General features: G+C 27.8%; 1 protein-coding gene across 1 annotated transcript; it reads left to right on the plus strand.

Moving 5' to 3' along the window:
- Positions 1–9,840: 9,840 nt before the first annotated feature.
- On the plus strand, positions 9,841–12,312 carry LOC137834772 (protein TEEBE). The gene is made up of 3 exons (XM_068642958.1): positions 9,841–10,180; positions 10,589–11,083; positions 11,680–12,312. Exons 1-3 carry the CDS (start codon positions 10,093–10,095, stop codon positions 12,198–12,200), a joined length of 1,104 nt encoding a protein of 367 aa, XP_068499059.1. The 5' UTR covers positions 9,841–10,092; the 3' UTR covers positions 12,201–12,312.
- The last annotated feature ends 2,717 nt before the right edge of the window (positions 12,313–15,029 follow it).

Raw genomic sequence — 15,029 nt, forward strand, 5'->3', positions numbered from 1 at the left:
AGAAATATCCTTAACCTAAAAATACCCTAAAGAGGTGCAGGCAAGGATGCTCTCTTGCGCAGCCGGGTCTTTCGTGTTCCTGCAGCAGCACACTTTCATGTTCTAGCAGCAGTGCAACACCTCCAAATCTTTCTCCTTCAATCTCATTTTTTGTTGGTGATTTAGAGTGCTCTTGACAAATGTAAGTAAATTTCTTTGCTTTCGCATCTGCACATCCATTTTTTTTATGAATTTTTGTTTCGGTAAGTGTTTTCTTCTATTCCAGATTATAGAATCCGATGGAATTTTGGACCACAAAATATGGTAAAATCTCGAATTTTTGCTTTCGGTAAAATCCCAGATTTGTGGTTCCAGGAAGATTCGAAATTTGTGGATCTGGAAAGGTTCCAAATTTATGGATCTGGGAAGCTTCCAAATTTGTGGATTCAAATTTGTGTTTTTATGGTCATCCTTTCTTCAACATATAAAACTTTATCAAAAGATTTTTTCTATCTTCAAATATGATTTGCAATGATCTTCTTTTTTTCTTCTTTTAATATTTTTTTTGTTCAATAGTTTATTTATATTTATTTAGTAGAAATGATACAATGCTTTTTTTTTCTCTCTTTTGGTTTCAATAGAATTTTATATTTGCTGTTTTTTGTTTGTATTGGTTCAACATCTTATTCATTAGTTTGTAATTTGGTTTAACTTGAATGGTGTAATTGAACAGTGAAGACTAGGGGAGGAGGTTCACAAAGTGATCGTCTACGTCCCACAGTCTCTGTTAGAAAAAACATGAAGAACATGGATAATGACTTCTCAATATCATCATCATCCCACACATCAACTCCATCATATAATTCTTGTTCAAATTCATCAATACTGTCCATGCTTCTACAAATAAAAAAAATGAAACAAAATCATTGCATTTCGGATCCATGAATTCAGAAGTCAAAAACATTATTCTGGATCCAACCATCCATAATTCAAAAAAGATCATTATGGATTCAGGAATCCATAACACAAAAAAACAATTTCGGATTCATAAATCCATAATGCAAGTGATGTATTCCGGATTCAAGAATCCATAACACAAAAAAACAATTCCGGATCCACCAATCCATAATGCAATTTAGACTTCCGGATTTAGCACTCCAGAAAACAACAATTTATGACCTTTTACCTTCCAGAACATTCCATCATCCAAAAAACACAATTTAATCAATTCCAGATTCATGAATCCAGAATATATTACCAGATCCCGATATCCGGTAGCCCTTTTTGAAATTATAGGTCAAGGTTAATGTTGGAATATTTAAAATTGTGGGGTGCAGGAAGAAGAAGCCCAAAACTAATTTAAACTTTCCATGTTAATTGTCCAAGCATCTTCTTCAATTTTCGTTAACCTCTGACTTTTTAGTTTATTGCTTCTTTTTACCGATTTTAACTCTTTAGACTCAATTTTTTCCAATTAATTATGAATATTATTACATTTTTAATTTTTTTTATAATTATGAATGTTAAACTTTTTTTAATTAAAACAAAATAAATTTCTAACATAATATTTTACTTATAAATAACTAAAATACACAAATAAATAAATTATATATTTCTGATTACTTTTTAAATAAATAATAATAATATTTTAAATTTTTATCAATTAAATCACATCTATCACATCACTCAAAAATATTTATAAATTTTTACTTCTTTTCAAATTTTACTTTGTTTATCTTTTTTCAAATTAATTTTTTATTTTTTTAATATTATTTACTTCTCAAATTCATTTCTCGATACAAACAAAATATTGGAAAGAAGTAGCTATCAAGTTGTATTAGAAGTAGGTTTTCAATAAAATAAAACAATGGTTAGAAATAGAAATATAGAAAGTGGGCCCAAAACCCACTGCATTTAAAATTAGGTCATCCTTTCCAAAACCTTCCATGTTGTGTCAGAATTGAATCACATGATGGGACCAACCCTATCCAATTATTTCATCTACAAATACCATTATGAAAAATAAAATAATACGAAAATGCTGCAATGAATATCAATACTTTTGATTAAATATTTTTTCAATAACTGAATTTAAAAATAAACACTAAATAAAAATAATTTTAAAAAAAATTAATTATTTATATTGATTAAATTAGAGATCAAATTTAAAAAATAAATAATTAATAATTAAAATTTTGATAGCTAATTAAATATTAATTTAAAATTTATTTAACAATAATAAAAATCAATTTAGAAAGCACAATTTTTTTAGTATCTAAAACGATTTCTAATTTAGTCAATATAACAACTATTTATTTATTTTCTTTAAAATTAATTTCTATTTAATAATTTTTTTTGAAATAAAAATTAAAAAAAAAATTTAAATGGAGATTATATGTTGATTTTTTACTTAGTTTATAATTTAATTTTTTTAAAACTCTAAACCCTAACTTCTAAGTGAAATTTTGTTATTGATTTTATCCCTTTTTTTATAATTATTTTATTTTTCTCATTGGATAGTTTAATTATGAAGAAATTTTTGTGGTATGTAGAGTTTGATATTTGAAAATCAACATATATTATCCTTTATGTGTTTAAATTAAATTTTATATTGTCTAGATTATGTTTTTGGTGAAGAATGGATCTCCATAATGACTGGATAGAGTTTTGATGCTTTCAATTTATGATTTTAATTTTTACTTATAAAACATATTTTTAAAATATATAAATATATTTGAATTTAAGCAAATGATTATTAAACTTATATCAATACAAATAATTTGATTTCCAAATAAATATATAGATATAAAACAATCCTTTTTTTAACCTTATAAAATGAAAACATTCCACTTTATATATTAAACAAAACAATTTTTTTAGGAAATACTTCGTGTAATATAATTGATAAAAGTGAGTAGTAATGGTGAGGAAAATTAAAGGAAAAAAAAAAGAACTTTAACTAAAAAGAGAGAAAAGATAGAAAGTTGAAAAGATACATTATAAAACAAGTCATTTTTGAAGTAATGTGTGTTTTAGAAATGTATTTCTTCCTTTATATGGTGTCTACTATATTCTATTTATAATGTTTAAAATGATAGTTGTTCTTTTCAATTATTGCTTCATAGATTTTTCTTAAAAATTTTCTCAAAATTAAGACTTTATAAAAGAGTTTAATCTTTCTTGAATTTGGTTTGAGATTGACTTATTTTATAAAAATCAAATTAATTTATTTATGAGTGCGTACTTAAAATAAGATGAAACCTAAATATTTTATTTTTTTAATTCAATAGAAATGGTGATTATTCAAACTTCATTTATAAAAATCAACATCTTTTTAAAATAATTTTTTCCTATATTTTTTAGTTATTCATTCATATTTTTCAAAATTCAAACCTACCATAGTGAAGTTAACATATAATAGAACATGTTCATCCAATCATAGTTTTGTTTAAAGTACGGTCTTCTTTAGCTTTTTTCCTTAAGTTGTTAACAAGAAAGAAAATTTTCATCCTAAGTTGTGTGTTTGCATGTGTAGTCTAATAGGAAAATATTAATCTCTCCTACTTTAAGGTCGTAGTAATATCTTTAGTTTGATTACTAGTTTTTATATGAAGGTTTGAACTTCCTGTGTTCATCAAGGATTATTGGAGTTTTGTTGAAGTAACTACACTTTCAGGCAAGAGAATATATTATTATTAATATTTTTAAATGATTCCAAGGTAAATGTTTAATTTGGTGCATGATTATTGAAGTTCATCCTTAAGTTAAGTTTAAACTTGGAAGATATGTGGAAGATTAGGGTTTAGGGGAAATTTTTATGAGATACTTTGAATTATTATTTTTACCCTTGTTAAATTGATTGAAAAATTATGCTTGTGTATTGAAAATAATTATTTTTTGGATGCGAGTTATGACTTAATAATGATATTAGATCGTGATGAATGTTAGATTGTGACAACTCAAATTGGGCGTGATTGCATCATCTTGAAAACTTATTGTTTTGCTAGGATTATATGATTGGGTTTAGTATGGTTAATTGTGGTTATGTTAATATACAATCGGAAGTAACATTTTAGGTAGCTTTGTACAATTACTTTATTTTAGTAGTTGTTTAGAGAATACTTGAAGATGGATAGTTTAAATTTTGGTTGAGGAAACTAGGAGTGATTAAGATTGGATGAAAAACTATGAATTTCCTTTATATTCTTAAATTAGCTTATAATTGAACAATTGGTTTTATTTGGTAAAAATTGGTTAGGTTGATGTAAAGGTGGAAATAAGATTGTTGGTAATTAAAGTCAAGAATTTGCAACTTATTAGCAATGTGTTTTGCTTGAAGTTTGGAATTGGTTTTTGAAATTCTACATAATGATAAGCATTGCATAATTTTGCTCAACAAATAGAAATTCCACCCAACCCATTTCATGCAGAAAACATTACTCTTGGACCAAAATTCCCTTAGGGAATTCAGACCTAAAAACAAATGGATGAAATCTTTTCTTAAATTTGTTTAGTATTTGTAAGCATTAAGTGGATCAAGTATTTTAGAGTTAGGCTTAGTGGTCTTCATAAAAGTTGTAGTTTGGATGTTAACTTTCTATTGTCTTTGGAATCAATTAGAAAAGAGATCTAAAACTCCAATTATGTGCTATTTTAGCGAGCAAAGGTAAGGTTCTCAATTGTGGTTGAATTTATTGTGATTTTTGAACATTTAAGCTAAATACATATTTTTTTTTAAATTGAAGTTTTCATAATATTTTTATTTTGTCCTCTTAATTTTCTGATGAGTTATATTTGAGATCAATTGGATTATTGAAGCTCGGTATGACTTATTATTTTTAAGTGAAGTTGTTGAATGATTGATTAATGTTTTATTAGTTGTTTTTGAATTGTGATGCAATATAATGAAATAAGAGACCATGATATCCAATATGAAGATTATGTTAAATATATGGGTTTATTTTATTTAAATAACTTTGATATTCATTTTAAATTGTTGTAATGAAATTATGAGTTTATTTTACATGTTTCCCTTTAATAGTTGGAAGTGGATTGTTCGTGAATGATGTTGTGACTAAGTATGAATTATATGATTGATGTGTGTGCATGTGTGTAGACTAAGATATCAAGTGGTGAGAAAATAAAGAATTTTTTTTGCAAGTGACATGTGTAGATGTGCAATTTGAGTTATAATGAATTCACTCTAATAATTGACTCTTATGTTCTTTGTTGATAGAAGTCTTAAATTAGATCAAATATTAGTTTATGTTACACCATACTTAACATGGATCTTCCATAAGAGGTATGTGATTTATTGAACTTGATATTTATATTTGTATGCATTAGTTAGTTTTCATTTTAAAATATGATAGTTTTATTTATTTATATTTTTATATAGAAGCTTTCATATTAGGTATCACTATGCAACTTGACATCTCAGCTAGATTGACACCTCAAGTAACAACAATCATCTACCATAACATGAAAAAATATTATTAAAAAAAGAAATAAAATACAAAAATTATGGGGGAACTAGACCAAAACTCATATGCTAACAAAAATGATACATATGTAGACTATACCTATTCATAAAACAGACTAGATGGAAGTCTATTATACCAATGAAATGGTTCTCTATGAATAAATCCTAAATTAGTCAACTTATCAGCACATGCATTTTCTTCACGAAAAATATGAGCACCCTAAACCTGATTTTCCCACGGTAATTAAGACAAGTATTTCATCAATTACGTAGCATCTACGGAACATTAGTTATAGCAGTAAACGCAACATAAACCAAGGCATATCACATTCAAGCCAAACATTAATAAGTCTCATCTTTTGAGTTTTCTCCATAGCATGTATAACTCCATAAAACTCAACAACATAGCAGTCTGAACTTCAAGAAACTCCCTCATACTCTCATGGAAAAAATATCCACAAATAGCAAGATCAAAATACCCGTAGTAGTCCCGTCAGTGTTAATTTTAACCTAGCCAGGTGAAAGAAACTCTCATTTAACCGGAAGAGGATGAAAAACTTTACTATTATGAATATTAATACTAAAAAATATAATTACGTTAAAATCCAACATATCATTCTTCATTGAAACTTTAATGAATTTATCACTAGACAAATTAAGAAGTATTATTTCTTCCGGCACTAGTTAAGGAGTTTTATTTTTTATATAAAAAATAAAAAGTAAAAGCAGAATTCAAAGTTACATAATTTAGAAAATAAATAAGAAGCATATTTTAGTAATATTATGGAAAATCTCTCTTTCTTTCGGATATGAGATGGAAACCACGTGACTTGTCTCCTTCAAAGAGAATGATCAGAACACGTGACTTAATCATACTAAAGATATATTAAAATATTTATGATATAATTCTTTTATATTTTATAACAATTATCTTAAAATGATTGGTTGGTTTAAAAATAATTTATTACATATTCCTCATGTATTTGTTAGATAAATATAACATACTAATTACATTTTAGAGAGGAGAAAAACTAAGTTATTCCAAAAAAAAAATATTTTTAAATAAATAAATCTAAATGATTTCCTCCTTGTCCTTATATGTTATTATTTTTAATCTAATTATTAATATTCTTCATATTAGATTTTGGAAATATGAATAATGAAAATAGCAAGTAAATTGATTTTTCATTTATATATATATATATATGTATATATATATTAACATTATCCTAATATGCAGAACCAGTGTCACATGCTCATGTTTTTTCTTCCATTTTTCTGTTATTCACTCAAAATTGGTTCTTAACTTTCTAGGCTATAAATCCAATTATGTGGATGTGGATATGGTTAATTAGAGTTCTTGTTCCCTTGATGTGGTTTAAGCATCTTAATTAAGATATATTAACTACAATATAAGCCAAAATGGTAATGTCATGTGTTTAGATACATAACTACATATTCACTCATCAATTTCTCATCAATTTCTATGTATTACCATCTACACTATTTATTAATACATCAAATTATCAGGTTATTATTTTAAAAATAATTATAAATAATAATATTATTGACTTTTCTATTATAAACTTATTTTTATATCCAAACAAGATTTTGGAAAGAATTGAGATCTTTTCAAATTATTTAGAATATGTCTTATTAGAGACGATTAAAGCTAATATTAACGACGTTGTTCGAGGATGTCTGAGTCATGTTGCTAGTAGTAAATGTGAGGATATGAAATTTAAGATATCTTAGAACAAAAAAGCTAATTTTGGAGTTGATAATAAACTTATTTTAACTAGTGCTAGATTAAGAGGAAAACACCATGGAGTGAATTGTAACCCAATTGAAAAAATGGAAGGTGCTAGAAGTATGCGTAACTGATTCTACCTTTTGGGATTGAGAGTAATTTGTTCAAACTCTTATGTATTGAGGTGATATCTTATATATTAATATTTAGTTCTTGATTGAAAAAAAAAACTTATTTTAACTACTTTAATGGTTGAACTCCTCTTTTGCTAGTTTAAATATTTTCATAATAATTATATTTTTTTAATTACCGTTTTGTTTAATTCCTTCGAGTTACTTTTATTTATTTTCTAGCATAAATCTAATTTGAAGTTCATCTTTTTATATTTATTTTTCTTTTTTATATCACATCACATAATTGATAGATTTTTTTTGGTGTGAAACTAATTAAGAAAGAAAACACTATTTAAACATTTCATATTGTAATTTCTTTTATATAGACATGATTAACAAAAGGAATCCGAAATCAACAACCAAAAATTGATAACTAAATAACTAATATGTATTTTAAGACAACATTAACATATTATCTATATAAAGGAAAAAGTTAAATTAAATAGCTTATAAAAATTAGTTGAAAAGTAAGTGGTGATATCTACTTTCTAAATAATAACACTGTTTATTTAGATAGTGAAAGAACAAAAAGTGAATGATAGTAATTAAGCATCACCTACTCAATATTTTAATAAACACAATTACAAAATGCATGTGGTCCCTTGTAGATATTTTAATATATATCTTTTTATTTACAAATATTTAATTTTAATAATATTTACATAAAATAAATCGGACAAACAGCCAAAACAATTTTTTTAATTATAAAAAATGAAAACTAATTTTTGAATTTTGAAAGATAAAAATAAAATTTAATTCAGACTTATATAGATAAAGTCCACATTTAAGTATAATTTAGTAGATAAAAATCTATATCATTATACAAGGAATATACCATTTGTTAATATTTTTTGCGTCAATTAGATATTTTTTATTTTAATTATAAAAAATTATTTATTTCTTTAATAACATAAGTAATTGAATAGATTTTTATTTAATTTTTAAAATGTTTTTCTTTTAAAAATAGTGGTTATATAATATTTTAATATTATTTTTACAAAATTATGTATATTTTTTGAATTATATTATTTTAATTTTTGAAATGATTATATATAAAAAAAAAGTATTAAAAGTATAAAAAATTATAACATTGTATACATTTTAATGTGAGAAAAATGTAGTTACAGATTTAATTTTTGATAATATATATAATTTTTAGTTTATTAACACTTGGCGGCAAGAGCAAAACCTAGAAATGGACCCACTTATAAAGTAAGAAACACGTGGCCCAAAGAGAGCAATAGAACATGAACCTATCTTGACCTAGATTTTATCTTATAAATTTTTAAATTTAAATAATATGAAATGAAAGTTACTTTTCATTTTTTTTTTCTTTTTTCATAATTTTTTTCTTATATTTTCGTTTAAATACAATATTTTTCTCAAACGAATATAAAAGTGAGACAGATTATTTTAAAAGTAATTTTCCTGAAACATTTTTCTTTTAAATAAATATTATAGATTTTCATTTTTATCTAATATTTATTTAATTACCATTTTTATTTTAAAAAATACATTTTTAATCTGTATATACCAATTTATATATAAAAAATAATAATTACATCTTTCGTTGCCCTAATGTGAACCAAAGTAAATTATAAAGTTGATTGCTTTGACATTTTTGGTTTAGGATTTGACCATTAACAACTGCATTATAAATTAATTATTAATATTTCAGAAAATGCATATAAATTTACCAAATGATTATTAACACATGATAATTACAAGTTTAATTATGTAAATGTCACTTATTATATTCACCAACTAATAATACACCAATCAGTCAAAGAAACTAATAATACAACAAACAAAGCCTTATCTAAATAAGAATTATTAACACAAATATGATTTAATTGAGGAAAATTAAAAATTAAAAATTAAAAAATGAGTTATAAAACAACACAGTTAAAACCCTGATATAATAAAAGAGGATTTTTTTTTGGTGTAACAATTAAACTCATATTAAAGAATTTACAACTACCTACTCACCTAACTCAATATATATATAAAAAAGAGTATTGAATGTCATAATTTATTACTTAGAATTTAAATAGGATAAATAGATAATCATGCTAAATTTTTTGGACAAGTTATTTTTTATATTTTTATCCAAATCACAACTTAATAGTTTATAAGGAAAAACCAAACACATCACTGCATCACAAAACAATAAATCAATAATGATAATAAAATAATAATTAATTCACTTGCAAAACCAAGGAAGAATAAAAAAAACATATCTAGAAGTTACTCAAACAATTTTGGATTCTCATCTCAGATTGAAACTGAAAACTTATTAAAAAAAACATATGATCACCGACATCATAACATGGAACAAATTTGTTAATGAAACACTATATGTTTTACATTATTTTGTTTTTAATTGGAGAAAAAAAAAGAGAAACTTTGTATTAAGTAACACATTTTTTTTCTGCTCTCTATCTAAGAGAAATTTTAACATCAAATCAAAGGTGTTCACAGCATGAATTGTGGAGAAAAAACCGGGTGGAGAAAAAAAAATCAAAACTTTAAAGACAAATCATGTGTGTGTTCCCCCCTAATGCACTTTTCTACGTGATTTTTGCTAAGTACCATCCATTTTTCTCTTTCCATTATAAAACCAAGTGAAGCTTCATCCACTTCACCTTCACACCAGCTCTTTCTGAGCAACACACTTGTCTTCTTCTACCCTCACTTTTCCACTGAAAATGGCACCTACTCTCTCTTCACTGCTCCTTTTGGCTTTGCTATGTGCTGCTTCGGCTTTTGCTGCCCTTGAGCCCAGAGTACCAGAAGGTATTTTGCTAACATCTCACACCCTTTCATTTTTTCATACATAGGAATGTGAAAAGGAAACACAAAAAGTACTTTATATGTTTCTTTTTTAGCTTGAGTTTATGCTCACTTTGTCTATGTTTACTTCAAAGACTTGTTCTGCATTGTCCACTTTTACTCTGATTTGCTTGATGGAATGTCTCTGTGGGTTACTTGGTTGAACATTTTTAAAGGGTAGCCTTAAGATCTGTCCATAATGTTGTGATTTAGCCCCTCTGAGAAACTGTCTGTAGTAGAAACACATGACCAAGTTTATGAATATGCTATCTCACCACTGTCTCATTTTAAACATGGATCTAACAATGTGCACTTGGTAACACTGATTCTCAAGCTGTGTTTTTTTTTTCTTTGTAATTTTGAACTCCATAGCTTACCTTCAAAATGGGAACTTTGAGGAGCAGCCGAACCCCAAATACCTGAAGAAAACAAAGCTGGTTGGGAAATTTGCTTTGCCCAAATGGGAGATCAGTGGTCTGATTGAGTATGTCTCTGGGGGACCCCAACCTGGTGGCATGTTCTTCCCAGTTACTCATGGAATTCATGCTGTGAGACTTGGTAATGAGGCCTCGATCTCCCAAACTATCAAGGTCAAACAGGGTCAACTCTATGCTCTAATTCTTGGGGCCTCAAGGACTTGTGCACAAGATGAAGTATTGCGAATCTCTGTGCCTCCACAGACTGGTGATGTTCCGTTGCAGACCCTTTATAACCTCAATGGTGATGTTATTGCTTGGGGGTTCAAGGCCACTTCTAATGTTGTCAAAGTGACTTTCCACAACCCTGGAGTTCAAGAAGATCCAGCTTGTGGGCCACTTTTGGATGCCATTGCTATCAGGGAGTTCTACCCTCCAATGCCTACTAGAGGTAATGAAATACAGGCCATGCTATGCTACTTTACTCTTGGAATCTAACATTTTAATTTGATCAAATGCCTACTATGAAACATACTCCTTTTTGTCTTTGAATACATGTTACAACTTCAAATCCATATGCAATATAGATCTTTCTGCGGTTTTGACACATCTGAAAGTTGTAAGAATCCATTTTCTGAGTTTCTGAATGACTAGTACTTCCATGCTCTTCTGTCTCTCATGATGCCATCACATTTTCAGTGTGTAGGTCCATGTTTTGTCAAAAAATGAACAGTTAGTCACATTTATAGAATATATGAAAATTGGATCTTTCACTTGGCTAGGCACATGGGTGGAGCCTGATAGCACATTATTAGACACAAAAGTGTTTTCCCCAAATCTAGTTTTTTTCCTCTTTACCTTTGCACCCTCATCTTTTGTGGTAACTAGGAAGAGAGAGAAACTCAATTTACATAATGGGGGTGTGAAAATATAGTTACTATTATTTTGATGTGGAATATGAAGTATCTGATTTTACTAAGCCTCATATGAGAATGTGTACCATAGAACTGGCATTTTCTGATGAAACCATTACACTGTATCTTTCAGTTAACTTGGTGAAAAATCCTGGCTTTGAGGAGGGTCCATTCCCCATTTTCAACTCTACCAACGGTGTTCTGCTCCCTCCTCAACAACAAGATGGGTTCTCCCCACTTCCTGGTTGGATCATTGAGTCCCTCAAGGCTGTGAAGTTCATTGATTCAAAGCATTTCAATGTCCCATTTGGGCTGGGGGCAGTGGAGCTTGTGGCAGGCAGGGAAAGTGCCATTGCCCAAGTCATCAGAACAGATACCAACAAAGTCTACAACATCACATTTTCAGTTGGAGATGCCAAAAATGGGTGCAATGGATCCATGATGGTTGAAGCATTTGCTGCTAAAGATACCTTCAAAGTTCCCTTCAAATCTGAAGGAAAGGGCACATTCAGGACTGTGAGTTTCAAGTTCAAAGCTATTGCAAAGAGAACAAGACTCACTTTCTACAGCTCCTTCTATCATACCAGAAGTGATGATTATGGTTCTCTTTGTGGCCCTGTTATTGATCAAGTCATAGTGTTCCCTGTTGCCTAAACATGGTTTCTTTCTGTTCTACCTTTACTAAAATATGTAGTAATTGAGATTTTTGCAATCCCTTGAGTCTGTATTTTCTCTATAATTGCAAGAAGATGAAACATATTCTCAACTGTTGTTCATTCTTGTAAATTTCAATTTTCCTTTTACATTTTCATCACAAAACATGGTTGAAATCGTTAGTAAGTTGATATTATACAAGTTCAATTTAAAGGAACTCATAAAGTACATGCATGGAAGGAATTTGATCCAAGTGTTACTTTTGAATTATATTTGCTTATAGAAGGTTAGGAATTTGTTCCAACGAGTGATTGAATTGATGATTTATTATTGAAAATGCATGATTTCTCAAAGTAGTTTGAGTTTAGATGTGAAATATGAATTCATGTTTGATTGGATCTAATATGAAACCAAATAAGTATTATACACTTAAGAAGGTAAATTATTCTTTTGGGTCCATGTAAAATAGTGAAATTAATTAAAATATCCTTCAACAAATTTTCGTATTACTTTATTCTAAGAAAAAACGTAATTTTGAGCATCTTATTATTAATGTCACATGTTAATACAATGTTATTCCATATTTGCATTCTTCAAATAATATAATAAAAAAATATTTAAAACTATTTTTATTTTAATTTAAAAAAAAAGGCTAACAAAGTAGTATGCTAGTTTGGTAAGCTAAGCCAGACGAGTCAAAGTGGACTGAAGGGTTGAAATGCGATCCAAGGCCTACCTTCTCACCACTACTCAGCTATAAAACAAAGTGCTAAACTAAAGAGAGTTAACAACCAAAATATATACAAAACTTAGTTTGCAAGTCTTGAAGCTAGTTTGTAACATTGGTTCATTTCACATGTATTTGGACAATTGAAAAAATATTTAGGGATGTAGACTAGGGGTGGCAAAGCGGTCAGCCGCGCCCCGCTTAGGCTTGCAAAATGCAAGTTGGTTTTCATGATCCGTCTCGCATTCGAGTTGACCCATTTTTTTTTTGGAACATAGAGGAGGAGTGGAGGCAGTAGCGGTAGTAGCGGTGTGCAGCTGCATAGCGGTAGTAGCGCGCGACATTTGCGGGCGAAGCCACGCGAGAGAGTGTGTCGTGTGTTGTGTGCTTTTTTTGAACAATGTAATGCGTTGTCTTTTGAGTGAAAACCTAATTTTATTTCACTCAAAGTTGTCACTCTTCTACCAAACCATTGCTATCAAGTTAATTAATTTTTTTATTTTTTATTTTTTATTTTTGCGGACTAACAGGTCAGTCCGTCCCGCCCTGCTGTTGGCCCGCGTGGACTACGAGTTATGCGGGTTGAAAACGTTAACCCACCCCGTGGTTTTTACTGCGGGCCGCGGACCAACCCGCACTGCCTGCCCACTTTGTCACCCCTAATGTAGACCATTCATTTGCATTGTTAAACACTATTTCTATTTTCATTTTTATTAATTGACTATATTATTTTTAAAACAATAAACTTAAATATTTTTTAAAAAATCAATAAATACAAAATCTTAAAGAAGATATTATCAAATATGAAATATAATAAAAAAGTTCTTCATTTCAATTGAGATTTGTCTAAAATAAAATTCCTATGAATTGATCCCACTAAAATATTCAGAATAATATTTTATTATAATATAAATTCTCCAATCACTGAAAAATATACTTCATATTTTAAACTTTACTCTCCTATCTCTCTTTGGAATGTAATTTGCTCTCACATAGTTTATTCAGGGGATCATAATTTATTCATGCTATCATTACACTAATGAAAATAAATGTAAGTCTCACAATGAAATATGCAAATTTGATTATAAAATTTGAGAGCATTTCATGTGACTATTTTGATATTCATACAAAATATATATTTATAAACAAAACACATAATTTTTAATCTGCATATCTATTTAATAAAATTCATTAACCTATTGATTTCTAGCAAAACCAACATTTTATATTAATAGTTAGTTATTGTAGTTTTTCAGTGACTGAGGATATTTCACACAATCTACTTAGTTTGAGACATCTTTCACACACATTACTTATCAAATCAAAGGTACAAACATCATGAATTATTTTCAATGGTGAATTAAAGTTTTTCATGAAAACTAATTTAGAACATGTGTTTAGTATAAGAAAAAAAAAACACAAAACCCATCCCAGAACACTAATGGAAACAAAAATGATAAATAAAAAATGCAAATATGAATTACTTAAAGTTGAAGTAAAATGCCTTAGGTTGTATTTAGGGTGTATATAAAGAAGGAAAGGTAAGTTAAAATTTGTATATTAACATGGGTAGTTTTATCCTAGGAAGATGCTACAAGTGATAGCCCGTATGTGTGTCACAAAACCATAGCAAAGGGGCTTTTATTTCTGCACCCCCACATTTTTTCAAACACACTTTCCAGAATTTGTGAAATACATTCCAGCATAGGATAACATTTTCAAAATAAATTTTCCCAGAATGTATGAAATATATTTTGGAAGAAACTTTTCCATTTTTTTTAAATGTATATAATATTTTCTAGAATGCATTTTTTAGAAAACAAGTTTTTTAGAATACATAAAATGTACTCTAAAATGAGCTTTTCTAAATGAGACTTTTTTTTTTCTCTTCTTATTCTTCTAACTATAACACTTTCATTCTCTTCTTTTGAATGCTTTATTTGAATTAGGGAGTGAAAATGAGAGAATATATTTGAGATGATTTAAAAGAGAAGTGTAAAGAAAGTTAAAGTGTTTGGATAGAGTGAAAAATGTAAGGAAAATTTATAAAAGTTTGTAAGAGATGTGATTGAAATTATATATATTTTTAATTGATAAAAATA

Source organism: Phaseolus vulgaris, chromosome 5 (assembly GCF_000499845.2).
Source record: "Phaseolus vulgaris cultivar G19833 chromosome 5, P. vulgaris v2.0, whole genome shotgun sequence".
Classification (NCBI taxonomy): domain Eukaryota; kingdom Viridiplantae; phylum Streptophyta; class Magnoliopsida; order Fabales; family Fabaceae; genus Phaseolus; species Phaseolus vulgaris.